Below are 27,841 nucleotides of genomic sequence, written 5' to 3'. Positions count from 1 at the left end.
ACAAAAATATATTAATAAAGTAATTTAATTTTAGAAAAAATTCAATTTAATCCAAAATTCAAAACAAATATCCAAAGATAAGAAAATCGAATTTTTTGGAGAAACAGGAAAAAAACGACGCAGTCGTCCGCCGCCGACCTACAACCATGCGCACACACACTATGCAACGCCGGCTGGCGATGCGCCGCTACAATGACTTTCGAATTTTTTGTTTTCTTCCACACATTAAATTGAAAATAAAATTAAGCAACTAGAAAAATTAATTTTTCTCAAACACTTAAATCATCCAATTAAATACAAAATTAAACAAAATTTCTATACATAATTATCAAAAAAGTAAACAGTTAAAAAAATGCTTCAAATAAAACATTAAAACACGTTAACATGATTATCACATAAAACCATCAGCCCCTACATCGAACCGGGCTCTAATACCACATGATGGATCAAGTAAAACGGCCCCGGAACAGGCGAACGAAAGCGGTAACGGAAATGCATATAATAATTAAAATCAAAACATAAAATAATGAATCCAAGGGTTGTACCCTTGGAGTTTTTGGGCGCTCGACGCGGAATAAATACAAAATAAAGACATAAGTTGGCTGAGGTAAAATTACATAAAGAAACCGAAATGAGATCAATGGATGAAATTTTACCTATATCGGAATTTCGCAACTTTCAACGTTCACCTGAGTCTCCAACATAGGAACCCTCTAATTTGTTCACACCACACCGGTACTAAGATCTCAATGTTCACTTTTTTAGAAGAAAACAAGAGAAGAAAAGCACTCCTAGAGTTTGAGAGGGAGAGGAGGGCGAGATTGTTAGAAGAAAAAATTTTGTTATGTTATGTGTTATAATATTATTCCCAATAATATGATACAAAATAATATATATAAAACCTGTCACCATGGGTGGCCGTCTAGCGACGGTCCATGGCACTAGAGACTAGGTGACTTCCATGTGAACATTTAGTCCCCCGAGTCCATATGGGTATGGTCCTTCTGTTTGTCGTCTCCTGGCCTAAGTCTAAGGCATGTAATTTGGTTTCGGCTCCCATCCTGAATTAGGCATTGATGTTTAATACTTGAGATCACGTTATACCAAGTTTTTTTATAAAGGAACCTCTTATTTCTATTCAATCAACCACTATGGTCACAGGTTCTAATGAGTGAACGCATCTTCAAGTGCATAGGAGATACCTCGGTCACATACTGATAGGGGACGAATCCTCTTTTTGGAACTCACCGTCCTCGAACATACTCCTACTATACTAAACAATTATTATGATCATGTCTGTGACATAATCACCTCTCCCACAGATCCAAGATACAGCCATCGTATGCACGTGACTGCCGTGATTCCTCAAATCTGAGGACTGCTCCCGCACTACTGGAGCTGGGAATTCGAGTCATACGATCAAGCCTCCAAGGCTTGCATATGACAATCCCCATGGGCCAGTTCAATCAGTTGAGCACTTTGTCAACTAACCTACTGAAATTGCATAGACGTCCAACATTTATCGTTGATGAAAACTCAGTGCAAGTTTCAGTAGGACTCTCGATGCTCAGTCTCGAGGTTCTGGATTTGGAACGTTTTAGACCAACCCTCAGAAGTTGATTTTGTTAGAATTTGTGACCAGATGTTTTGAGAACCATTTAGCAATCTTTATGAATGTGATATTATCTTGATCAATGTAGTAAGCATTTATCTGTGGCACCATATATTTGTTATGCTTACTATTTACGTTGAACGGTTTTTTAACGTCACAACAAATGCCCATAGACCAATTGAATAACACATGTAGTTGGGCTTCACATGGATGGAAGCTATGAAACCAACTTTTGAGGGTAAGTCTGAAATGTTCCAAGTCGAGGACCTCGAGACTGGGCATCGAGAGTCCTAAAGAGAGTTGCATTAAGTACTGCATTCATTGGATGAGTGTCGTGTTTCATCGCGACAGACATGCGATGTCGATGCAATTTTAGTGGATTAGTTGACAAGGTTGTTAACTGATTGAACTGACTCGTGGGAATCGTCATATGGCAGCCTTGGAGGTTTTGTCGGTATGACTGGAATTCCGGACTCCGATAATACAGGATTAGTCTTTGGACTTGAGGAATTATGGCAGTCGCATGCATATGATGGTTATATCTTGAATTGGCGAGAGATGACTATATCTTCGATGTGGTCATTATAAGCCTTATTCAGTATAGATGGAGTATATAGTAAGAGCACTGGATTTCAAGATAGAATTCATCCCCTATCAGTATATGATGGATATATCTCCTATGCGCTCTGAGATGGTTTAGACTCTCTAATCTATGGCCATAACGATTGGTTGAATAGGAAATAGGTTTCTTTATCGATCAATAGAGTAAACGCATCTCAAATATTTAGCATAGTTACCTAATCCAAGATGGGAACTGACGCCCAATTCCATGCCCTAGACTAAGGCCGAAAGATGATCAACGGAAGAACCGAACCTGTATAGAACTCGAGAGCCTAAATGTTCACGCCAACATTCACCTAGTTTCTAGTACCATAGACCGTTGCTAGACGGCAACCCATGGTGAGGAGTTTTTTTTATTAATGATTAATTAAAAATAATTAATTAAATTAGATTATTTAATTATTTGTGTTGGACATAATGCTCAAGTCTAGCTAAGGATGAACTTAAAGAGTCACACACAAATCAGTATGGAATTGGTGGGATTAATTTGGAATATTAATTCGAGAAGAACGAATTAATTTAATTGGATTAAATTAATTAAAGGAGAATATATAAATGATTAGATCATTTATTTAATAATCCATTTGATAGATGGCTCAAGAATTAATTAATTTTTTGGCTTAGCACCTTTAAATTAATTGGATTAAATTTATTATGTTAGGCTTAATTAATTGATTGGATCAATAAATTAGTGTTTGGGCTTAGATTTATTTAATTGAATTAAATGAATCTTTGGACTTAGTTGGGTTAAAATTAATTTAATTAATTATTGTCCAATGAACTTTGGTTGGGCTTGATTGAATCAAATTAAATCCAGCCTGGTGCATACTTGAAGTTCAAGCCCATTTGAGGGAGGTTGGAGCAAGTTAAGAAGGAGTTAAGACTCCTCACCATGATGAACATGATGGAGTAGTTATTTCATCATGGTTGGAGGTTATATGCATGTGTGTGTATAGGTTGTCTTGGAGGCAAACTTGGTAGTTATTGAATTTTGAATTTTATTGTATATAATATACAAAACTACACACATTTTATTGAATTTTCTTGGAACCACCGTCCTCGCTACACATTATGACTGCACTGGACAAGGTTTATAATGATGATACAATCACCTCTCACACAGTCCAAGATACAACCATTATGTGTACGTGAGTACCATGGTTACTCAACTTTGAAAGCTACTCTCGTACTATTGGAGCCGGAGATTTAAGTCGTACCAATCAAGCCTCCAAGGGTTTCATATAACAATCCGCACGAGTCAGTTTAGTCAATTGACCACCTTGTCAACTAACCTACTGAAATTGCATAGACGTCCAACGTTTGTCATCGATGAAACACGACACTCATCCAATGAATGAAATATTTAGTGAAAATCTCAATAGGACTTTCGATACCCAGTTTCGAGGTCCGCAATTTGAAAAATTTCATACCAACCCTTAGAAGTTGGTCTATAACCTCAAGTAATGCGCAACCCAACTCATGGGTTATCTAGATAGTCTGTGGGCATTGTTGTGAAGTTGAAGCGATGCTTAACATAATCGGTAAGCACAATAGACACATATACCAAAGATGACTACTTACAATATTCATCCGGACAATATTGCTTGAATAAAGATCGCTTGAATCGTTCTCAAAACTACCAATCCAATTGGCTTTTTGATCACTTATTCCAACAAAACGACGGTTTATGACACTGGGTCATTAATTTTTTTTATATTAATAATATCCCTAAGTTAATTTCTTTTATTTATTTATTTTTTAAAATATGATATATTGATTTATATATTTATTACTAGCCGTCGTGGCACATCGTTCTTATATACGTATACTAAATAAATTTTCACGCTTTAAAGTATATTATAAAAAATAGTAAAATATATAAATAGATACATTATATTAAAAAAGAAAAAAAAATAGAAACTAATTTATCAATTAATATAAAATTTTAAAAATTGTATAAATTACTTATATTATTGAAGGGCATTTTTTAGTTTCACAAAAATCGGTGCAACGATTTTGTTGACTGTCCATTCGTGAGTCTGGAGGCTCGTTATTTTCTATATTACTATAGAAGATTAGTACGGATATAGATAAAATATATTTTAAATAAGAGTAAAATATTAAAACCAGTACATTACATTAACAAAAAAGAAAAAAAAATGATTTATCAATTAATGTAAATTTTGAAAAGTTGAACAAGTTTGTTATTTATCATGAATGATTTTTTTTATTTCACAAAAAATTGGTACAACGGTATAATTGACCGTCATTTGTGAGCGTAAATGGGCTTTTCTTTTTATATTAGTACAGATGGTAATATATTTTAAAATGTAAATATTTATTTATTATATGCACATAGGAACGACATGCCATATCAGCTAATATATTGAAAAGAAAAGTAAAAACAAAAAGTTGGAGTGCTTAAAAAAGTGTTTGGACTGTTTGAGACCAACATGGTTGTGACATATTTAAAATTTTTAATATTTTACTAATAAGTTATAAAAATTGGGTAAACAACCTTTATCTCCAAAACACCAAAACAAAAACAACCAAATCATTAATCCAAACATAATGATACTTACTTATCTCTATTTTTCTTTCTCTATCTCCAAAACACCAAAACAAAAACATCCAAAACATTAATCCAAACATAATGTATAATTTTTTGGTTCAAATAAGCTTGATTTAAATGATTCAAAATTATAAATTATAAACTTAAAATTTATTTTCAATTTAATTTTTAGCGAAAAATTGATGAGCATTGAAAATAAATTCCAGCAAATGCCCTCAATATAAAGCATTAAAATCAATATCGTATTTCTTTATGTTCACAATAAATAAAAATTGAACTTCATCTATCTAAAACTAAACTAAATAAAAATACACAGTGAGTATCCAAGTATAATGTAAAAAAAAAATATTTTGACCAACAAAACTAAAAGGACTTAAAGAGGGTCGAATCCATAATTCTCGAACTCTTAATGGCACAAACTCGAAATTATCCCAACGCACTTGACAAGCCAGAGCAATCCCCCACCAATCTCCCTTCATCCACTCTCTCTCTTCCTGTCCATTCTCTCTCTTCCCTCCCTAAAATTTCTTTCCAATTTCCCATTTATTTTTCCCCCCATCAACCAAAGATTAAAACTTTAATATTTTCTCCACGAACCCAAATACCACCACTCGCTTAAACACTCAAAAAAAATAATTTTCAACCCCTCATATTATTATGGCCTTTCATGTTGCTTGCCCAATTACCTGGTAACCCCTTCTCTAATCTCAACACTTAGCCCAATTATTTATAGTGTGCACTCTTGTATCTATATCTATATGTGTGTATCTCTCTCCCCCGTGTTATTTTTTGGTTATTTTCTGAAAGCACGCACTCGAGTGTGTTTGTGTGTGTGGTAGTGATGTGGGTTTTGAGTTTTGGGCGAATCTTTTATTCTTTTTGTGTGCTTGCAGCCGGCGGATATGTTTCTGTGCTTTGGGCTTTCCGGGGAGGCTGCGGAGCGAGAAGGGCAAGAACGACTTTTTGGAGGAGGTTGCTAGGGTTGAGCAGTTCTTGAATGACCCGTGGTTGATCAAGGCAACGGAGAATGCAACGGTTCAGGTTAAGGTTCCGAAAGTTATTGTCTCACAAGCGCCGCCGCCTCCGCCGCCCCAATTTGCGGCGGTCGTGTCGGTGGGGGGTGGAGAAGATGAGGCAGCCGCGATGGCAGCAGCTTCGGCGCAGGTAAAGAGGGCTGCGCTGCAGAAGCAAGCAGCTGCTGCTTCGATGGTGGCTGAGGATTACGCTAGGAGGTTTGAGTCTGGCGATTTGGCGGTGAGCGTTTTGCTGATTGTACAATTCGAGTTGAGATTGTGTCTGTCTCTTTTGTTCAAAGTTTTGGTTTTTTGTTTGTGGAGTGTGTGATTTTTGTAGGTTCAAACATCCTCAATTGCTGAGTTTACGCTGTTTCGCTTTCAGGTGTTGATATGTTTTCATATTTTCAAATGTGGGAGTTAATGAGAAGAATTTATTTTGATAATAATATTTGGTTTATTTATGTTTACTGTTTTGTGAGTTGAGTCTATTATTGAACGGACTTTGCACTTGCATTTATCAGTTTGTTTGTCAATTTTAAATGTATTCCACTCATTGTAAATGATTTGCTCTGCTCAGGATTCTGGTCTATTGTCTGCACATGTGAAATATTGACCATGTTCATCATCATTCATCACGGATCATTAGTTCCTTTACTGAATTTGTCTTCTAATGGCAATGACAATGCAATGGAATCTCGTGCAAATTAAAGTTTGTGCCTTTACTGGAGAAAGTCCTTTTTTATAACTAGTTATGGCTTATTTTCAGCGTGACATATTTTGTGGGTTACTGTGACTTATTGGCAATATTCATGTTTTGTCGGTAGTCATAAAATTATTGTCAACACAGTACCTGGCTAAATTATCATTTGATATTTAAAATCATATTTAACTGGCTGAATAGAAGTGAGATGAGGTTGTACTCCTAGGTGATCCCTTAGATTGATAAACAAGAGTAGGCAGGTAACAATTTTAACAAACGAGTTTGGGGAAGAATCCACTCTCTGGGTATACAAGGGCTCACAGATGTTTCTAGTTCTTTATAGGTCCCACTTCAGCAGATTTGTGCATGCTGACTAAATTTGACATATAGGTCTATGGGTAAGAAATGTTAAGTGTATAAATGGTAGGATTCACTGGTTTCATGTACTTTGGATTGACATATTTCAAAGGTATAACATGCCCGGAGATGCTATACAATGGACTTTAGTTAAGTCCATTTTTTGGAACAACCTGGCTTAAGGCAGTCTGCTGTACCATGTGTTTGCACTTTGCAGTCCATGTAATACCTGCACTGTCAATATTATGCTTATATTTTATAATGTGGAGAAATTTGTGTATGTTTAGATGCCTTTGGTTAGTAAAGAGTGATTCCTGACATTCTGTATCTTTCTATCTGGCATATGTGATTGCTGGGTGTACAATAAGCATGTTCATCAATCATCACTATCTCAAACCATTTTGCTTTATTGGAATATATATGCACTTTGGACTTGAGATATACCTTTCTCTTGATTATGCTATGTGATACTTGAAAAACATTGGTTTGTTAAGCTACTGGTTGTCCGGGCCTTATTAAGATTAATTTTTCTACCAGACTTCTGTAAAGGATGCTGCTGGAGAAGAGCAAGGTCAGTCAACTACCAAAATAATGTGTCGGCTATGCTTTTCTGGTGAAAATGAAGGAAGTGAAAGGGCAAGAAAGATGTTATCTTGCAATAGTTGTGGCAAGAAGTACCACCGGAACTGCCTAAAAGCTTGGTCTCAACACAGAGGTATTATCTTTGGCTGCAATAAAATAGTGTAAATGCTTGTGCTTTTTGTGATGTAGTTATCGGTTACAGATCTTTTTCACTGGAGTTCTTGGACTTGCCCCTCTTGCCGCATATGTGAGGTACAGATTGATGATTTATCCTTATTGTGAATTCTTTCTGAAATGCATTTTTGAAATCATGATATCCCTATACTGATATGAGCAAGCACTCTACTTACTGATCTTAAACATTTAGATGAAGGCTGGTTCACAATTGAGGAATTATTTGCTTCTTCAAGGGATATGGTTATTTTATTTGAGAATTAATGCCCCATCTAGCATTTGCGTGAATTCTTTGGAGAAAATGTCCTTAGTCCTTAAGCTCCAAAGTTTATCAGTAGGAATGCTGTTTCAGAAAGATGGTGAGCAGAAGTACTTCGGCAGGAGGTGCTTAAGAATGAAGGTGTACATGAAGGGGTTGATATGTTCAGTTTATTATTTATCAGTTATGGTGTTTCGGGAATCCATTTAATTTAAAAAGAAGAAAATGATTAATTTGCTTACAAGTATTTCTTATCTTTTGATATAAATTGATAAGTTGGAATTAAAGGCATTAGAGAATCAGAGATGATGCTTTCTTTCCTCCAGTTGTTTGAGTTTATATACACCCATCTAGCTTCTGATTATTTTGTGAGTTCTTGAAACCACACTCTACTTTATGATGCCCATCTTGATGCATTTTACATATCTGGTTACTCTAGGTGTGTCGAAGAACTGGAGATCCAAATAAGTTTATGTTCTGTAAAAGGTGTGACGGTGCATACCACTGTTACTGTCAGCAACCTCCACACAAGGTGTGCTATGGGTCTTTACTCCCATCAGTTTTACTCAATTATCATTTGCTTATATATTCCGCTTTTGAAACTTGCAGAATGTTGGCCATGGGCGTTATTTGTGTCCAAAACACACCAAGTGCCATAGCTGTAGTTCTTCAGTCCCTGGAAATGGCCTAAGTGTAAGGTTTGTATTTTAACCATGATTTGGGGTTTCTCCTTGTCCTCTACCTACCTAAAAGGTCTTCTTTTTGTCTTTTTCCAGTTAGTTGATTTGCATCTTAAAAAAATTCTGTCAACTGCTTGCTTTGGAATTGTAGAGTGTTGCTTTTAATTGCTTTTGGATCCTAATTCCATTATTATGGTTTCTAACTGCAAATTTATGATTATTGTGTGCTCTTATGTGTTGCATAGAAGCTGCACTAAGGAGTCATCTATTTTAGCAGGGTAGTGGATGTTTTGAAAGTGAAATCTCATATTATATGGGATATGATATTTATATTTTACTCCTCCCTTGGCCCTGAACGATATGGTTATGCATCCTAATGGTTTTTATGGATGATAAGCAGACGCTAAAGAGGGCTTCGAAAGTTTGAGAATGCACTATAAATGAAGTCTTAGTCTTACCATAAGCCAGATTTTAGTCCCTAAGCTTGGGAAAACCAAGCCGTAGTTGTTAAAGGCGCATACCGCATGGTGCAAAGGTGCTCTGGACTATAGATAGAAAAAGCTTTTTACTAACTTCTTGGTCTAACACATTGAAATCCGTTCCTTTTCTATGCAATGCAAATCCTTTATGCAATCTGCCCTTAACTTCTCAAGAATTAGTGCCAAGTATCCAGTTTGCTGAACACTATCTTTATGTTGGAGTCTGCCAGTGAATTTTTTCTCTACTTAAAAAGAGGGAATATATATCATTTTGCATAGATGAAGGATTTATGATTAAGAGTTTTCTGGATGCAGTTGATTTTAGTACATGATCTAAGTACTTTTGTATTTTGTTTTTATCTTATATAACCATCATGGTGGCTTTAGTGTTTGTTGCTTATGATTAAGAGTTCTCTGGATGCAGTTGATTTAGTACTTGATCTAAAGTGCTTTTCTATTGGTTTTTTACCTTATATAACCATCATTGTGGGTTTTAGTGTTCTTACTTCTTCCTTCAGTTTATTTGAATTTATTTTGGTATTCCATCTAATGATAATGCATGTATAGTGTTTAACTTTAGATATGATTATTTTACATGGGATTGTATGTAATAATAGTCTGTGGAATTAGACTTGTGCTCCATTAGGATCTGGGAGTTGAGTGAGCTAAGCATTGAGGAAAATGATCTCCATTGTTTCTCAAAAGAAAGCATGATAAATTTCTTTTGTATAGCTCTGCTGGCTTTTTCAATTTACAAATTTATTTTCTGTCTTTTCTCATAATATTGAAGTACATCCAGGAACTTTTTAAAATTACTGCTTTTTTTAACAAAGTACATTGTGATATATTGTTTTTTCATATTTTTTCCCCTTTTTAGCTTTCCTTCATAGAATGCTTGATCCAAGAGAGGTATCTATATTTGCTATATGCGATTAAATAAAAATGTCATCAATCTTGGAACTATTAGACATGAACAAGGATTGGTGAATTGGAGTTTTTCATGATTAACTCACTGTCTAAGCGTTATACCTAGCTGATTTAAGCTATTTACCCAATATTTATTGTATTCCATGGACAAAGAACTTACTGCAATGCACCTTGCTAATAAAAGAATTGGAGATCGTTGCTAGACAGATGGTTTCTGTTGATAACAGAAAATGCTATATGCTGCTTCTATTCTTATGGAGGATAGCAAGTTTTATTCAATTTGCTTGTTTACTTCCTCATGAGAATAAAATACAACTCCTTCGATTGCACACTTTTCACCACTAGATGGGAGGGAAAAAAAGTTGAAAAGAAGAAAGAGGGGTAACTGTAGTCCTTCCATTGACCTTAAATTTGAAATGCTGTAGATGGTTTTTGGGCTATACTTGTTGTGATGCTTGCGGAAGATTGTTTGTAAAAGGAAATTACTGCCCTGTTTGTTTAAAGGTACGTCTTGAGGCCCTGTCAATTTATTTGATTTATTTGTGCTTTTTACAATAAGTGTACCTCCACAAAGAGCGAGTCAAATACCAACTTACTGAAGCAGCACAAATTGATTGCTCAATTGGTTGCCTTACAAACTGCAGGTCTATAGAGACTCTGAATCAACTCCCATGGTTTGCTGTGATATCTGTCAACGCTGGGTGCATTGTCCCTGTGATGGGATCAGGTCTCTCTAGCTCCCTTCCCTTAACTTCTTTTAGATTGATGCCTTCATGTTCCTTTCTTAAGGGATGCCCTTTTCTATTATGTGATAGGAGGCTGAAATTTTAATTATTATATGGGATTGATCTTAGAGATGACACTACTTGAAGAGAAGGAAAAATGATAAGTTCTGGTTGAGTTTGAAGATCAATGTACAGGCACTATAATTCAGACTAGAATGTTTATGTTTTGTTCCAGGCTTCCAGCCTTTCTATGTTATCACAAAACATATGATGTGTTTTCTTTATTATTTTGAATATTGAAATATTTATTTCTTGTGAAGATGGTTCAGGATTATCTTTGTTTCGAAAGTTAGAATTGTGTTTTTATGTTAGATAGAAGCGAGAAGTAAAATCCCATGATACTGGTATCTTTTTATGTCAAAAATACTGTTGAGATTATATAATAGTGGAGTTTGAGCAAGAGATGTGGAAGTCTTTTCTTGATCTCCTGCTTTGAATATAACTTTTGGGTCTTTCTGTAAAGACTGCAGAAGATTCCAAAGCACTTTCTAGTCCTTGGTAGGAGTAATTGTTTGGGAAATTAAAGAATGGGATTGGACCCGATTCGACTTCTCGAGCTACTTCAATAAAAGAATAATCAGGTTTCTTTGTGATTGGCTGTAATATAGTACTAGTTTGGCAATAATAGGTTTTAAACTGATTTTGTTGTTCTCCTTTGCTGAAGAGCAAAAAGGAATGTATATACAAAGAGAGCAGGGGCCCCCAGGAAGAATGAGAAAATGATTTAAGAGACATTTTATGGAGTGGGCATCAAACAGCTGCAAGAAAAGTGAACCGGGGGCCATTGTTTGGAATTTGTAAATCTGGAATGCAGTTATTCACCTATCCAGGAATACACTTTTACTTTCCAAATCTGGCTAGAATCATTTGAAATTTTCATTTACCAACATAGGATCTTTGACCCATTGACTGGATATTCTTGTTTGCACTTAATTGATTTGCACATCACCAGACAACGCCTAACATAGTCGTATTAATTAAATTGAAGTACTTTATCCTGCCAATTATCTCTCTTTGGTACTCTTTGTCTACCCCGACGCCACCACTGGGCTTGAGAAGTAACAGCTAAACATATTTTCTGGTGTTGGCTGCATTTGACCTAGGTTACAATATAAAACACCTATTCTGTCTATCTCTTTGCAGCTTTCAGGCTATCAACATTCGCAATTTTGTTTCAGATGCTTTACTTTACCGTGCATCCTTAACTTTTTGTCCAAAACACTTCGCACTTCACTTCTTATCTTAGCATGTATTTCTTTTGGCAAACTTTATTGTTTCTAATTTTTTTGGAAACAAATTTTCAGTGATGCAAAATACATGCAATTTCAAGTTGATGGAAATCTCCAATATGTTTGTCCTACTTGTCGTGGAGAATGCTGCCAGGTGGGTTCTCTTGGATGATTGGTTTAAAGGATATGAACCATGCACATGATGCTCTTGCTTTTGCTACTTTTTATAGTTCTCTATGTGTCTCTTACTCTTACCAGATCAGGAATCTTGAGGAGGCTGTTCAGGAGCTCTGGAGACGAAGAGATGAGGCTGACAAGGATCTGATAGCAAGCTTGAGGGCAGCAGCTGGTCTGCCAACTGAAGAAGAAATTTTTGACATTTCACCTTTTTCTGATGATGAAGAGAGTGGACCCATCTTAAAGAATGAGTACAGCCGTTCTTTGAAGTTTTCTCTTAAAGGGTTAGGTGATAAATCACCACGGAAGAGCAAAGAGCATGGGAAAAAATCTTCAAATAAGAAGTATGGCAAGAAAAAGGGTAACGAAACATCTATAATTGGTGGAATTGATGCTTATCAAAGTATTGGTGGGAACGCTGATGGTCCATTTGGATATAACACAGGCGATATTAAGAATGAAGAAATGCAATTTTCTGGTGAACTTGCTAGTCTCTCTCCTGTTGCCGGAGATTTGACAGAAGGTGTATCTGCAGCAAATGAGGCTGCGGTCTCCAAACACAAGAATGTTGATGAGGTTACAACAACCAATGTAACTAAGGCATCTAGAACTATCAAAATAAAGAGTAGTAAGTCTCACGGCTTGAATACCAGGGAGGAAACTGGAACTAATAATGGCGGGCCCAAGACTACGCAAGGACCAAAGCTTGTTATACATTTGGGTGGGCGAAGTAGAAATGCAACTAGTCCTCCAAGATCTGAAGGTTCGAGCTTCAAAAGGGGTCAAGAATTGCCTTCTTCAAATGGTATGCCCTGTTTTAACACATTTGTGCATTTTCTTTTATTTCCACTGGCAAACTTTGTCTTCATTATCTATTGAGGTTATTATATGATATGGGTAGGATGCTTTTGGTCTGTTATTGTGTGGGATTGCAAAGGACCAGTGGGGATTACAAAGTATGAGAGAGTATCTTCAGGGTATTCTGGGCAATTAAACTGTCACCACTTAGTGATATGCAAGACTATGGATGGATTGTTCTCATCTTAAAAGTATGCTCTCCGGTTTGAACTTAATTGAACTAAAAATTGGGCCAAAATTAACGTTTTTGGTCAAAATTCTTAGAATTTGAAACCCAACTTCAGCCCTTAATGAAATCATACTATTTAATATTTTGTTTTCGTTCATGAACTTTATGATTTCTTAGTAAGATAATGTGGTCTACATTTATTTAGTAGGAGCTGAGGATACGAGTCAACTGAAACATCCTGAGTATATCGACAGGCCTGACACTGGATCTAAATTTGGCGATTCAAAAGGTAATGCCTTGTTTGAGAAACTCTGTCCTCTGTCATCCATCTTCATTTGTGTCATCCCTCTATACTTATATGCACTGATGTCTTGTGTGTTGCAGGACACAAAATAGACCACACTGATCAAAAAAAGGGTCCTAAGTTACGAGAAAAAGACAGCCATTTGATAAAGTTCAAGAATGCCAATTCAGAACTCTCTATCATTAGCTCAAAACTTACTGGAGGAGAATTCGCTGATGGGTATGAATCTGTTTCCCCAAAGAATACATATTCTATTCTAGGAAAGAGGGGTACTGAAGACAGTGCATCTGTAAGGAGTGGCTCTGAAGTCCCAGTCAGTCGGAGGACCAAATATTCTTCCGTGAAGCCTGCTGAGGATAGTCCTATTTCTGGTGACTTGATTGATGATAATAGTAGCATACCTTCCATTTCACAGGCTTCAACCAAGGATCGCAAGCCTTTCTTGAAGTTTAAAATTCCCAAGAATTCTAATAATGGCAACCAAAATGTTCCCAGTAGTTTCAGTAATGTAACTCAGAATCCATTGCCACTTCCTGGGAAGGAAGAGATAACTTATACCCGGGGTCAAAGGTCAAAACGGAGAAGACCAGGACAAGGTGATGAAGATGCATCCCAATGGCGTGAAGACACAATGAAGGACTTCACAGATGCCAATTGGATACTGCAGAAATTGGGAAAAGATGCTGCTGGGAAGAGAGTAGAAGTTCATCAAGCATCCAACAATTCTTGGTGAGTTTCTTCTCGATTATTGGAAAATATCAAGAAGATATATGGGAAAGAAAATAAAATTCTTCACTACCACAGATTGAAAGGTTAGGGAAGCACGGGATTTCGGATTCCATATTAGAATTTGAAATGATCTGAAATTTGAATTGATTTTTTTTTATGATTCCAGTTTCCAGTGTCCCAATTCCCATCTCCAAGCAGAGTGTAATCATTTAGTCCTTCACAAAGCCCATGGATTTTGACAGTTGATTGTCTTGCAGCGTCTTTCTCTACCTTATCAAAGGCTTTATTTGAACTTCTCCTCTTTTTCAGGCATAGGGGGACCGTGGTAGAAGTCTTTGAGGGTACGTCAGTCGTTTCAATTGCTCTTGATGATGGGAAGAAGACCAAGAGTTTTGAACTTGGGAAGCAAGGAATCCGTTTCGTTTCTCAGAAGCAAAAGTATTGATTTAGATATTTGGAACAGATGCTATGTTCTTGAAAGCAAGCAGTGAAAGATCAACCGAAGATTGCAGGGATTGTCTAATCCATTGCCCAACTCCGAAGCTTCGGAAACGTGAAGTCCCTTCCAGCAGAAGCTGTTCCATTTTTCACCTTAGCATCTCATTTTCCTTATCAAATTCAGTTGAATTCATGTCTTTTCAGCCTTCTGTTTTTGAGATTAATATTTCGTTATTGCTGTAATGTGACTGCCGGTCATAATTCTGTGCAGTTAATCTGTCGAGCTTCTATTGTTTGCTAAGGTATGTTTCTGTAATTGCATAGAGTGGATAATGTATTTTAGATCATGCTCCTAGAGAAAGGAATGGTAGTGCTGTAAGCCACATATGACTGATAATTGGCACAGTGAAGGTACCTTCTGTAGGTTAATTGAATGTTATTTGAAATCTCAATTTGTACTTCCAAGTTCTAGTTGTGGAAACAATAAAGAAATGCATGCATGAAGATGTCTGGTAGATGCACCAATTCTGTAAAAGGTTAGTTTGTGTGGAATAAGATTTCATATGCATTCTTCAATGTTATTGTTTATCTAGTTATGTATCTGATGTAAGAATCGATTTTTTCTCTACGTTCTTTTGATTGGCAACTTGAGTATGTAGATGGTTTGAAATATATATGTAAGGTTAATCACCCTTAAATTACTTTTTAAAATGTGAAATTACACATTTCTTCAAACAAAATTCAAAATTACATTTGCACCTCTTTTGAGGACATTTTGTCTACAATTGTGATACTTGTGATAGGATTTGAATGAAAAATGTCGATGTTCGTAAAAAAAAAAAATTATATAAACTTTTAAATTTATCTTTTATTCAGTATTCTCTTAGTAATTAGTATCTTTATACTTGTAATGAAATAAGTGTACTATATGTGGGAGATGTTTAATTTAAGGTATTAGACTTGATATCTCATGATGTGGACCCATGTTTACTTATGCAATCGTCCTTCTGCTTTGCATCGGGCCTGTTTGGAATATGTAAGAATAATGTTTGGATGGCAATCCTACCTAGTCTCACGGGGCACCCTCAAATAAAGGCTGTGTGTCTAGTAATTTGTAGTAAACAACTATTTTCGCCTGACAGCGGTAATAGAATTTCCACCTACACTCGCACTGGGATGCAACAAGAATTGCGATACGAAATCCGACAGCAGCAACACAAGCAAGCAAGTGCAGTAGGAAAGTAGCAAGTTAAGCGCAATTTCAAAATGTGAATATTATTGATAGCGGTATGCAATAAACATTGTACAAACGATACCAGCGCAAGAGAATCATCTTCAGGATGACACTAGCACGTAGACTACACCATGCTTTGCAATACTAATTCCCCCTATAATAGTTTTAAAAAGATTTTTCCTATTTATAACACTAGTTACTGAAAAGGTTGAAAATCACATGTTAGGGGGCACAAAGTCCCTCATGAGTAAAAAAAAATATTTACATGTGTACAAGATGTACAAGATGAAAGACTTAAGCCTAAAACTCTAAGATTGCAAAGGTCCAGCTTCTGTCGGCGAAGTTGTTGGGTCAGTCTAATTGAGCGGTTGCGTGGCCGAATGTGCGTCAAGGGTGTCTAAGGTGCAGGTGACCCTTGATACTAGGTTGATGGGATTGTTTATTCGTTCGCCTATCAACACGGAGATACGGACACGACAACACAAAAAACTTTGAAAAATTAGGACACGACTATGTATAATATATATATTTTTATTATATTGTTCTGAATTTCTCATAAAGTTAAAATATGCAATATAAAAATTATCAAAATAAAATATAAAATAAACATATCTAACATCTGAATTCTTTACCAAAAGTGGCTTAAAAAATATATCTAATTAGCTTATTTTAAAACATATGCAATAAAAAATTTCTAGGATATCCAAATTAGTTTAATCATCATGACCATCTTGTAGGAAGCGAATCGGCCCAAAAAGCGCGATGAAAGCGCGAAAAATAAAAAGTAATGAAATCAAAAGCGTAAGAACCCATTCAGGGGTGTACCTTTGATCTTTCCCAGACGTTTGGTGTAAAATAACATAATATACAGGCTACAAATATAACCAAGAAAACCGAGGTGGTGCAAGAAACGTAAACTAAAATCTTATCCTCGTCGTTTTCTTCAAACGGCTTCTCACATTGACTCCCTTCCAACAAGATCTTTCTCCACGAGATTTTAACCTTTGAAACCCTCTAAATCGTCCACACTAATCACTAAGGATAATCCTTTTCTCGTGCTAGTAAGACAAAGAAAGGAAACGAGGAAATCAAAAGCACATTATGACTTAATGGTTTCGATTTTCTTTCTCGTTCCTTCTTTGATTCAAAAGAACCAAGAAGAACAAGATGGAGAGAGTATGGGGGAGAGACAACACAGAATTTTCTGATTTTGGAAGCGCCAAAAACTTGTGTATGTGTTATGTGTGAGATAAGAGAGTATCAAAGTGTTTTGACCTAGCCACTTATGCAAATTCTCCATCCTCTCAACAACCTCAACCCTAGCCAAGATTTTCAGCCCTTGTGAGCTAAAAATTTGTCCAGGGCCTTCCCAAAATCAACCAATTTCTCATTTTGACCTAAACAATGTCAAAATGGGTCATGGGCTTGGTCTAAAGTGGACTAGGCTCTCATAAATCAAGATATATTCAATGGGCCTAAATTAACATTCAATTTAATTGTAAGTCTATTACTTTAAGTCCTTTAATCCAATTAGAAGACCCAAGTCCACTTTCTCATTTAATTTATGAATATAATCCAAAAACTAAATCAAGGCCAACAAAATTAATTCAACTTTTTAAAAAGCCTATAACCCAAAAGTAACTAGTCCAATTAATTAAATTTTTGGGAAAATTCAGCCCATGGATTTTTATATATAAATAATCCAATCTTTTATTCTCTTTTCAAGAAATTATGTAATCCAATTTAATTAATCTCTACCTTCCAGAATTAATTTTGATTAATTCCATCACAATGCGATGATTAGAGTGTGACTCTTTAGGTTCACTCTCAATTAGACTTGAACGTGTGTGATCGACATAATTAATTAAATCTAATTTATAATTAGTTTCAATTATCATATAACCAGAAATAGCTCGTTACCATGAATGGCTGTTTAGCAACAGTCTATGATAGTAAAAACTTGGTGATAAGCATGAACATTTAGGTTTCGAGTTTCATATGGGTATGATCCTATTGTTAACAGTCTCCCGCCCTTAGTCTAGGGAATGGAATTGAGCGTCGGTTCCTATCTAGGGATGGCAGATGAGTCGAGCCGGCTCGAGCCAACTCGAGCTCATTGGAGGCTGTTCACCAGCTCGCGAGTTGGTGAATATGTTTTTTTATTTTTTTATATATATTTTTATTTTTGAATTTTTTATATATTTAATTTTATATTTAATATTTGATCAGTTTTATAATCTAAATCGACCATAAATTATAATTATTAATCAATATCATACATTTTATTTTGAATAATAATAAATTATGGTACTTTTATTTATACATTTAATCTTTATACAAAAATAAATTTAATCGATCATTTAATAAATTACAATATTTTTTATAATTAAAATTATTATTTAATATGATATATAGAACTTTATGTTATATTTTAATATATATTTGTATTACGTTAATATTTTTTAAATTGACAAGTAATTCACTTATAATTTTTTATTATTTATAAATTTATGTCAAAATTTAGTAATTTTTATGAATTAATCTAAAAATCATAATAATAATAATAATAAAAACAATAATAATTAATAATAATAATAATAATAATAATAATAATAATAAGAATAATAATGATGATGATGATGGTCGAACTTCTAATAATTATTTTATTATATATATAATGAGATTAAAGAGTTTAATCCATAATTACGATATTTTAAAATCCGGGCACCTGATTCATACGAAATTAAATATATACAAGACTGTGTCAATTAGATCATATCACACAGTATGATTTAAAATCACATGGCCTGATTCAACGATACACCATCTTGAGTGATTACTCTTATGTTTCGAGTACGATATCTCGAAATCTCTATATCCAATAAGTCTAAAACTTTACAAAATATATTTTTTTGTAAGTTTTATCATATCTAATGATCTGATCTGAGTTTTGATGGCTCGATTAACCCATATTGTTCAACAACGTAAGATGATAGTTACATCAATGTTATACTAATATTTATAAATATGTAAATTTTGCAGATTGTGAACCTATATTAATTTCAGCTATATTTATGTAAAAATTTTATGATTCGATCTCATGATTAAAAATAATAATAATAATAGTAATGATGATGTTGATGATGGTTGAACAATTTTAATTATTAGTTTATTATATATAATGAGATTAAAAAATTTAATCAATAATTACAATATCTTAAAATCCGAGCACCTGATTCATACGAAATTTAGATATATACAAGACTATGTTCATTAGATCATATCAGATGGTATGATTTAAAATTGCATGGCCTGATTCAATGATACACCGTCTTGAATGATTACTCTTATGTTTCGAAGTATGATATTTTGACATCTGTATATCCAATAAGTCTAAAATTTTACCAAACTTATTTTTTTGTAAGTTTTATCATATCTAACGGTCTGATCTGAATTTTGATGGCCTGATTAACCCATGTTGTTTAACAATATAAGATGATAATTACATCAATGTTATACTAACATTTATAAATATATAAATTTTGCAGATTGTGAACATATATTAATTTCAACTATATCTATGTAAAAATTTTATGATTCGATATCATGATTTAAAATAATAATAATAATAATAACAACAGTAGTAGTAGTAGTAGTAATAATAATAATAATACAAAAAGTCAAAAATCAAAAACCCATCACTCTCTCTTGTTCTCGTTAGTAGTTTCTTCTTCCTCTTTTTTTCTCTCTTTCTGTTTCTTCTCCATTCTTTCTCCTCTCTCAATTCTTCCCCAAATCCATCTCTTAGAACCCTAACCCCAAACTCACGGCAACAAGGATGGCAGGTCAGCAACGAGGACGGAGATGAGTACGGCTTCCATCTTTCTCCTCTCATTTCTTCCCCAAATCCATCTCTTAGAACCCTAGCCCCAAACTCACGGCAACAAGTACGGTAAGTTAGCAACGAGGACGGCGACAAGTACAGCTTCCAGGTAATCCTCCTTTCTCTGTTGCATTACCATTATCAATTAGTAAAATTTCTGAATTTTCTCTCATCTCTTTCTTCTCTCGTTGCCAGGCCTAATTCTATCATTGACTAGGCATCGGTGCTTCATACTCGAGATGCGTTTACTTTATTGATCATCATAGGAAATCCCTTCCCACTCGATCAATTGCTATGGTAGACTTTAAGAGTTTAAACCATCTCAAAACGCATAGGAGATCTCGCCATCATAATACTTACAGGGGACTCATTCTTTCGTGGAATTCACCATCCTCGTTACTGAAGGGAGTGGATACACCTAGGGACCGCACCAAAAGCTTGAAAATATCGAAAAAAAATAGCGATTTAAACATATATCCCTATCAAGGGGTGTACCCTTGGTCCTTTCCCGAACGTTTGGTGTACAACAAAAACAAAAGGCCACATAGAATAACAAGAAAAAACAAAGAAGCGAAAGAAGTAAAACAAAATTTACCCTCGTTGATTTTTCTTGCACGGCTACAAGCATTGATTCCCACCGTTCTAGATTTGGTCATGGATAGATCTCGATGATGAGACCCTCTAAAATCGTCCACCCTTCCACTAATGGACGTGGTCTTTCGTGCTAGCAAGAACGACCATGAAAGAGTAGAGATCAAAACAACTACTATTGATTAACGTGCTTTGATGTCCATTCATTTTTCTTTTGATTTCTAAGACCAAAAGAAGAACTTGGAGTAAAGAGAAAGAGAGAAGACAAAAACAGAGAGGAGGAGAGGCTAGCGTGTGTTGTATGTGTGGCTAGGGTTAGATGTAGGTATATATATAACTAGTCATACATATATATGGAGTTCTAACCTAGTTAAACTCCAAAAACCCTAGCCTCAACCCCATGGACGAAATTTCCTTCAAGGAAATCAGCCAGCACACTCCAAAAACATCCTCCTTGACCTAGCAAAGGCCCAGCCAACGCCTTGGGCTTGAATTTAATGGATCGGGCTCAATTAATTAAAATTAAATCAAGTCCACGTCTAATGAACTTTAATTAACCTAGTTTAACTGCAAGCCCAATATTAAATCATCCTTTAATCCAATTAAACGATTCAAACCTTTTATTATCTCTCTTTCAATTTATAAATCTAATTTATAAATTGGAGCAAGCTCAATAAATCAATCTAATTAATTCTAATTGCTAAGTTAATTCAATCAAATTTACTCTATCCAAGAATTAATAATTCAATAATTAACCCAACTCTTTTGAATTTAATTCTACATTAATTCCATCTCGTTATAGTGGTATGATATGATTCTGTAGGTTGACCCTCAATTAGACTTGGGCGTGTGACCAATTCAATTAATTAAAATTTTAAGTTAATTAATTATTTTCGATTGTCTCATAACTGAATATAGTTTGTTACAATGGGTGACTGTTTAGCAACAGTCCATGGCATTAAAGACTAAGTAAATAACAGCTTGAACATTTAGGCTCCGAAACCATACGACTATGTTCCTACTATGAAAAATCTCCCGACCTTAGTCTAGGGTATGGAATTGGGCGTCAGTTCCGTCACTAACTAGGCAACTATGCTTGATACTTGAGATGCGTTTGCTCTACTGATCCGATCTTGACAACCTACCCCTGATCGATCAATCGCTTTGGCCAAAGACTTTTAGAGTCTAAACCATCTAAAAGTGCATAGGAGAACTCACTGTCACATACTGACAGAGGACATATCCTCTTTTGGAATCTACTATCCTTACTACATACTCCGACTGCATTGGATAAGATTTATGATGACCATGCCTTTACGACACAGTCACCGCTCGCCATATCCAAGACACAATCTTTGTATGCACGTGACTTTCATGATTTCTCAAGTTTGAGGACTAGTCTTGTTCTATCGAAACTGAAAATTTCAATCACACCAACCAAGCCTTAAGAAGCTACCATATGACGATTCCCACGAGTCTATTCAGTCAGTCGTCTACCTTGTCTACTAGCCCACTAAAATAATACAGACGACCTACGTCTCCTACTGATGAAACATGGTTGTAGTACTTACTACAAGTCTCCATAGGACCCTCGATGCTCTTTCACGAGGTCCTCGACTTTAAACATTTCAAATCGACTCTCAGAAGTTGGTTTCATAGCTCCAAACCTATACACTGAAGGATCACGTGGTACGGCCAGAGAACACGCTAGCTGAAGCAGCGAATAAAAACACATGATAACAAAAATAAAACGCAGAAAATAACGAATCTAAGAGGTGTACCCTTGGAGCTCCCGAGCGTTTGATGTATAATAAAATAAAACATAAATGGGACTGATGTGGAATCACAAAAACCGAAAATAAAATAGGATGAAAACGAAACCTTCATTTTCAAACGTTCAGTTGAAACGTACTTCACTTAAGGCTCAAACATAGAAATCCTCTAATTCGTCTAGAACCACACTGGAGTCGGGGTCTCTATGTCCTCTTTACTAGAAGAGAACAAGAGATAGACAACACACCAAGCATGCTAAGAGAGAGGGGTGGCTGAGAGCTTCTTGGAAGGGGGAGGGGTGATTTTTTTTATTGTGTAATAATGATGATAATTATTTTCCAAATAATTATGGATCATATATATATATATATCTTGTATTGATAATTAAGAATGTTTCTAGATACATTCTTTTATATACAAGGTATATTTCTCTTTATTCCAAATAAAAAAATTCCCAATAATGGCTAGAATTGCACTTTTCAAAATTGCAATTTTCTAGCCATTTATTTCCTTCAATGGATTTTCAAGGGCTCAAAATTGGGGGGCTTGGCCGATTTTTATAGTTTAAAAATACAATTCCAATAAATGTTATTTGAATTCAATTTTAATAAATATCCATTTAATTGAAGCCAATTGGTATTTAATCTAATTAAAGACATAAGCCCAAATTATCTCTATTAATTAATAAGATCCAACTTATTAAATAATAAGGACAAATTCAATATAAATTAATACCATTAATTTATTCTCGAATCTTTTTTCATCCAATGGATCTCTCTTTGTAAGTCATCCAATTACTTGTAGAATTAATTCTAAATTAATTTCTTGGTCTTTTTCGGTGATTTGTGTGTGGCTCTTTATGTTCACCTTTCAGTTAGACTTGCGCTAGTGTCTAACACTAATATTAATTAAATCTAATTTAATTAATAATTCTTGATTATCCCTTAATCAAGAAAGTCTATCATTATGGGTGGCCGTCTAGCAACGGTCTATTAAACTAGAGACTAGGTAATTTTTTGTGTGAATATTTAGGCTCTCGTGTCCATTCGGGTATGGTCCTTCCATCTATCATCTCCCGGCCGTAGTCTAGGGCATGGAATTAGGTGCCGGCTCCCATCCTGGACTAAGCGTCTATCTTAATACTTAAAATCGCGTTGCGCCAAGTTTCTCAATATAGGAACCTCTTTTTCCTATTTGATCAATGACTGTGGCCACAAGTTCATAGAGTGTGAACACATCTCCAGGTGCATAGGAGATACCTCTGTCACGTGGTGACAGGGGCCTTATCCCCTTCTTGGGACTCAACGTCCTCGCTACATACTACGACTGCACTAGATAAGGATTATGATGATCATGTCTGTGTGCAGATCCAAGATACAGTCATCAAGTCTAAGGACTACTCCCATACTATCGAAGCTAGGGATTCGAGTCATACCGACCAAGCTTCCCAAACTTCCATATGGCCTACCCCGCAAGTTAGTTCAGTTGATTCGACACCTAATCAATCAAACCCACTAAGATTGTATAGACGACCCGCGTCTTTCACTGATGAAACACGATACTCACTAATTGCATGCGAATCTCAGAGCAGGTCTCTATAGGACTTTCGATGCCCATTCTCGATGTCTTCGACGAACGTTTCAAACCCAATCTTTTGGCAGTTGGTTTCATGACCGTCATCCAATGCACGACCCAACTACACGGTTGTCAATTGATTTGTGGGCTTTTTTGTGATATTTAAGTAAACACAGACATACATAATGAGCACAACAAAGTAAATTCCAAACAAATCGAATACTCATTTTATTCACTTAAAAAAATAATATTACATAATATCGATTAATTGTCAGAATAAAATATATCTAGGCCAATCTAATTGATATTTTGGTCATTTATTATAACAATCTCCCACTTGACCTAAAGATAATTACCCATCAACCTCAAACCTATCTTATCAAGATGTTAAGTATGAGCAATTTTCGACCCAGTTTAGTCAGTAGATCTGCTGTGTTTTATGCTGAGTTGACTGGGTCCATCTACATGTCACCTCTACTCACCATCTCTCTAAGTAGATGGTAGTGTCTAAGAATGTGTTTGGAATGATGATAAGATCTCGGTTCCTTTGCATGTGCTATTGCACCATTGTTATCGCAAAAGATAACTATCGATTCAACAATGCTAGGCACTACACCCAACTCTTGGATGTAGTTTTTCATCCAAACTGCTTCCTTAGCTGCTTCTGAAGCTGCTATATATTCAGCTTCCATGGTGGAATTCGCGTGGTAGCTTGCTTGGAATTTTTCCAAGTAACCACACCACCATTTATCTTGAATTTAAAACCTGATTGAGACTTGGCATCATCATCGTCTGACTTGAACCTAGCGTCGCTGTAGCCTTCCAGTATCAATTCTCCACCACCATAGATCAAGAACATACCTTTAGTCCTTTTCTTGTACTTAAGTATGGTCTTGACCGCACTCCAGTGTGCTTCATCAGCACACGCCTGAGATCTGCTCGTTACGCTTAAAACATTTGCGATATCGGGCCTAGTTCATTGGACAACATACTGAATACTGCCCATGGCTGAAGCATAGGGGATGTCTGATATCCGTTTAAGTTCCCTTTGACATTTTCAGGAATTTGGTGTTTGTCAACAACATAATAATAAATATATAACAACCTAGACATGTGGCTAGAGGACGAAACAAAAAGTATAGAAACATAATATGAAACTTTACATTCTTGTTTCTTTAGAAAAACTGCAACATGCGTTGTTCCTTTTATGTTCTCCCATTCCGTTCACTTGAAAATTCAAATTAGAATTCCTCTAAGTTGTCCACACTACAAAATAGAAAAGATATAGTTCTTTCTTTATTGCTAGAAAGAACAATGAATAAGAAGAAAAACAACTCCAAACACAACACTATTGTTTTGTGTTTTTGAATTTTTTTATGTTCTAACTTGAATCTAATTTAATGTAGAACAAAAAGGAGAATATTTTTGAGAGAAAATTGAGAGCAAATTCATGGCTTTCGTGGTGGTTATGTTGGATATCTGTGTAGGTTTTTGTATCACATACGATTGAATTCAAAATACAATAATTAATAAGTTTGCCTTCAAGGAAACCTATACAACCACATGTACACAACCTCCAACCATGATGAAATAACTCCTCCATCATGTTCATCATGGTGAGGAGTTTCAACCCTTCTTAACTTGCTCCAACCACCCTCAAATGGGCTTGGACTTCAAATATGCACCGAACTTGGCTTAATCAAATTAAATCAAGCCCAACCAAAGTCCATTGGACAATAATTAATTAAATTAATTTTAGCCCAACTAAGTCCAAGGATTCATTTAATTCAATTAAATAAATCTAAACCCAAATACTAATTAATTGATCCTATCAATTAATTAAACCTTACCTAATAAATTGATCCAATTAATTTAAAGGTGTTAAGCCTAAAAATTAATTAATTCAATTAATTTAAAGGTGTTAGGCCCAAAAATTAATTAATCCAATTAAGTAATTCTGAGCCATCCATGAAATGGATTGCTAAATAAATGATCCAATCATTTATATATATTCTCTATAAATTAATTTAATCCAATGAGATTAATTCGTTTCTTCTCGAATTAATTTCAAATTAATTCCACCAATTCCATAGTGATTTGTGTGTGACTCTTTATGTTCACCCTCATCAAGACTTGGGCTTGTGTCCAACATAATGATTAGCTAAATTCAATTTAATTAATTTATTTCCAATTAACCATTAATTGAAAATTTTCATCACCATGGGTGGCCGTCTAGCAACGATCTATGGCACTAGGGACTAGGTGAATGTTGTCATGAACATTTAGGCTCTCGAGTACCATACAGGTACGGTCCTTCCATTATTCATCTCTCGATCTAAGTCTAGAGCATGAAATTGGGCGTTGGTTCCCATCCTGGACTAGATACTATGCTCGATAACTCGAGATGTGTTTGCTCTATTGATTGACGTAGGACACCATTCCCTACTCAACTAATTGTTGTGGCCACAAACTCTAAGAGCATGAACCATCTCAAAGCGCATAGAAGATTCGGCTGTCATATACTGAAAGGTGACAGATTCTATCTGAGAAGCCACCGTCTTCACTACATATTCTGAGTGCACTAAACAAGACACCATATCCCAGATACGGTTATCTTTTGTCAAATCTAAGATATAACCACCACATGCATGCAATTACCATGGTTCCTCAAATCCAAGGACTAATCCCATACTATCGGAGCCAGGAAGATCTAGTTATATCGACCAAGCCTCCAAGGCTTCCATAGGACGATTTTTCGCAAGTCAGTTCAGTCGGCTTGATAACCTTGTCAACCACCCACTAACATTGCATAGACGTTCAAGGTCTATCGCCGATAAAACACGACACTCATCTAATGAAATTTAATTTTAATGTAAGTCCCAATAGGACTCCCGATGCCCAATCTCGAGGTCCTCGACTTGGAATGTTTCAAACCTAACCTTCAGAAGTTGGTTTCATGGCCACCATCCAATGCGCAACCCAGGTATATAGGTTGTACAATTTAGCTTGTGGACTTTTTTTTGATTTTAATAAACATAATCAATGATCACAGCAAATACAATTTCCAGATAATGAATACTCACTTTATTCATAAACAATGGTACAACTACTGAAATTTTCATAACAGATTACATAAAGGCAAGTCCAATTGGCTTTTTGGTTACCTATTCTAACAGCCATCGCCACGGGCAAAAAAGTTTCCTCAAAGTCGACCCCGAATCGTTGAGTTTATCCTTTTGTCCCGAGTCTAGTATTTAAGGCAATAACCTCCCTATTAGCTCCAACCTTACGTTTGTAGGCCCATTTGCAACCAACTGGCTCAACGCCTTTAGGTAGGTCCACGAGGGTCCAAACTTAATTCAAACCCATCGAGTCCATTACCAATTCATGGCCTCAAGTCACTTATCTAAGTCGATGTCAGACATTACTTCTCCGTATGTTCTTGGATCACCGTCCAATTGGTTAGTCAAGCCTAAGAATCTATACCTATCGAGGTGTTGGGATATTTTGGTTGACCTAAGGAGAACCGAAGCACTATTACTGGGAACTGTAGGAACAGATGGTGTTGCATTATATTGATGAGGTATCTCACTTGACTCTTCAAGCAGTTCCTCATCACGTCGGCTATCCATAAGAAAGCTCTTTTCCAAGAATACTTCGTTCATCGAGGCAAAAACCTTTTGTTCCAATGGGTCATAGAGATAGTACTCCGCAATTTCTTTTGATAACCAGCAAACCTGCACAGACTAGACCTTCATTCTAGTTTGTCTTCCACTAGCCTCTTGATGTATGCAAGGCTAACCCATACTCTCAAGTACTTATAGGATGCAGGCTTGCCGTGCTATATCTAATATGGTGTCCTTGGAACAGCTTTGTACGACGTTATTTTGAGCAATTTGGTCGTTGTCTCAAAATCATATCCCCATAAGGATAGGGGCAATTCGGTAAAACTCATCATGGATCGAACTATGTCCAATATGGTTCGATTCCCCCTTTCAGCCATGTCGTTAAGCTGCAGCGTTCCAAGAGGAGTTCGCCATTCTCTTTTACGTAATCCATGAGCTCACCACTTCAATATTACCCACCTCGATTTGGCCGAAGGACTTTGATCTTAAGG

At 35.6% G+C, this 27,841-nt stretch overlaps 1 protein-coding gene and 1 pseudogene across 2 annotated transcripts; one reads left to right on the top strand and one right to left on the bottom strand.

The window, feature by feature from the left end:
* The first annotated feature begins 5,228 nt into the window (after positions 1-5,228).
* Positions 5,229-15,133, top strand: LOC105173340 (uncharacterized). Of its 2 annotated transcripts, XM_020697792.2 has the most exons (14): positions 5,229-5,494; positions 5,699-6,059; positions 7,416-7,593; positions 7,663-7,712; positions 8,333-8,425; positions 8,503-8,591; positions 10,405-10,483; positions 10,624-10,706; positions 12,069-12,147; positions 12,252-12,531; positions 12,616-12,975; positions 13,403-13,486; positions 13,582-14,230; positions 14,540-15,133. In XM_020697792.2, exons 1-14 carry the CDS (start codon positions 5,463-5,465, stop codon positions 14,673-14,675), a joined length of 2,553 nt encoding a protein of 850 aa, XP_020553451.1. In that variant the 5' UTR covers positions 5,229-5,462; the 3' UTR covers positions 14,676-15,133. The 2 variants fall into 2 exon arrangements, with proteins under 2 accessions (XP_020553451.1, XP_011093348.1); XM_011095046.3 differs by having other exon boundaries at positions 12,252-12,975.
* A 9,052-nt stretch (positions 15,134-24,185) lies between these two features.
* LOC148785048 (secreted RxLR effector protein 161 pseudogene) lies at positions 24,186-27,389 on the bottom strand (annotated as a pseudogene).
* Between the last annotated feature and the right edge of the window lie 452 nt (positions 27,390-27,841).

This window comes from Sesamum indicum, linkage group LG11 (assembly GCF_026168435.1).
Source record: "Sesamum indicum cultivar Baizhima isolate 11 linkage group LG11, ASM2616843v1, whole genome shotgun sequence".
NCBI classification, from domain to species: Eukaryota; Viridiplantae; Streptophyta; class Magnoliopsida; order Lamiales; family Pedaliaceae; genus Sesamum; species Sesamum indicum.
The sequence above is the reverse complement of the archived record's forward strand: the minus strand, read 5'-3'. Positions and strand labels throughout refer to the sequence as shown.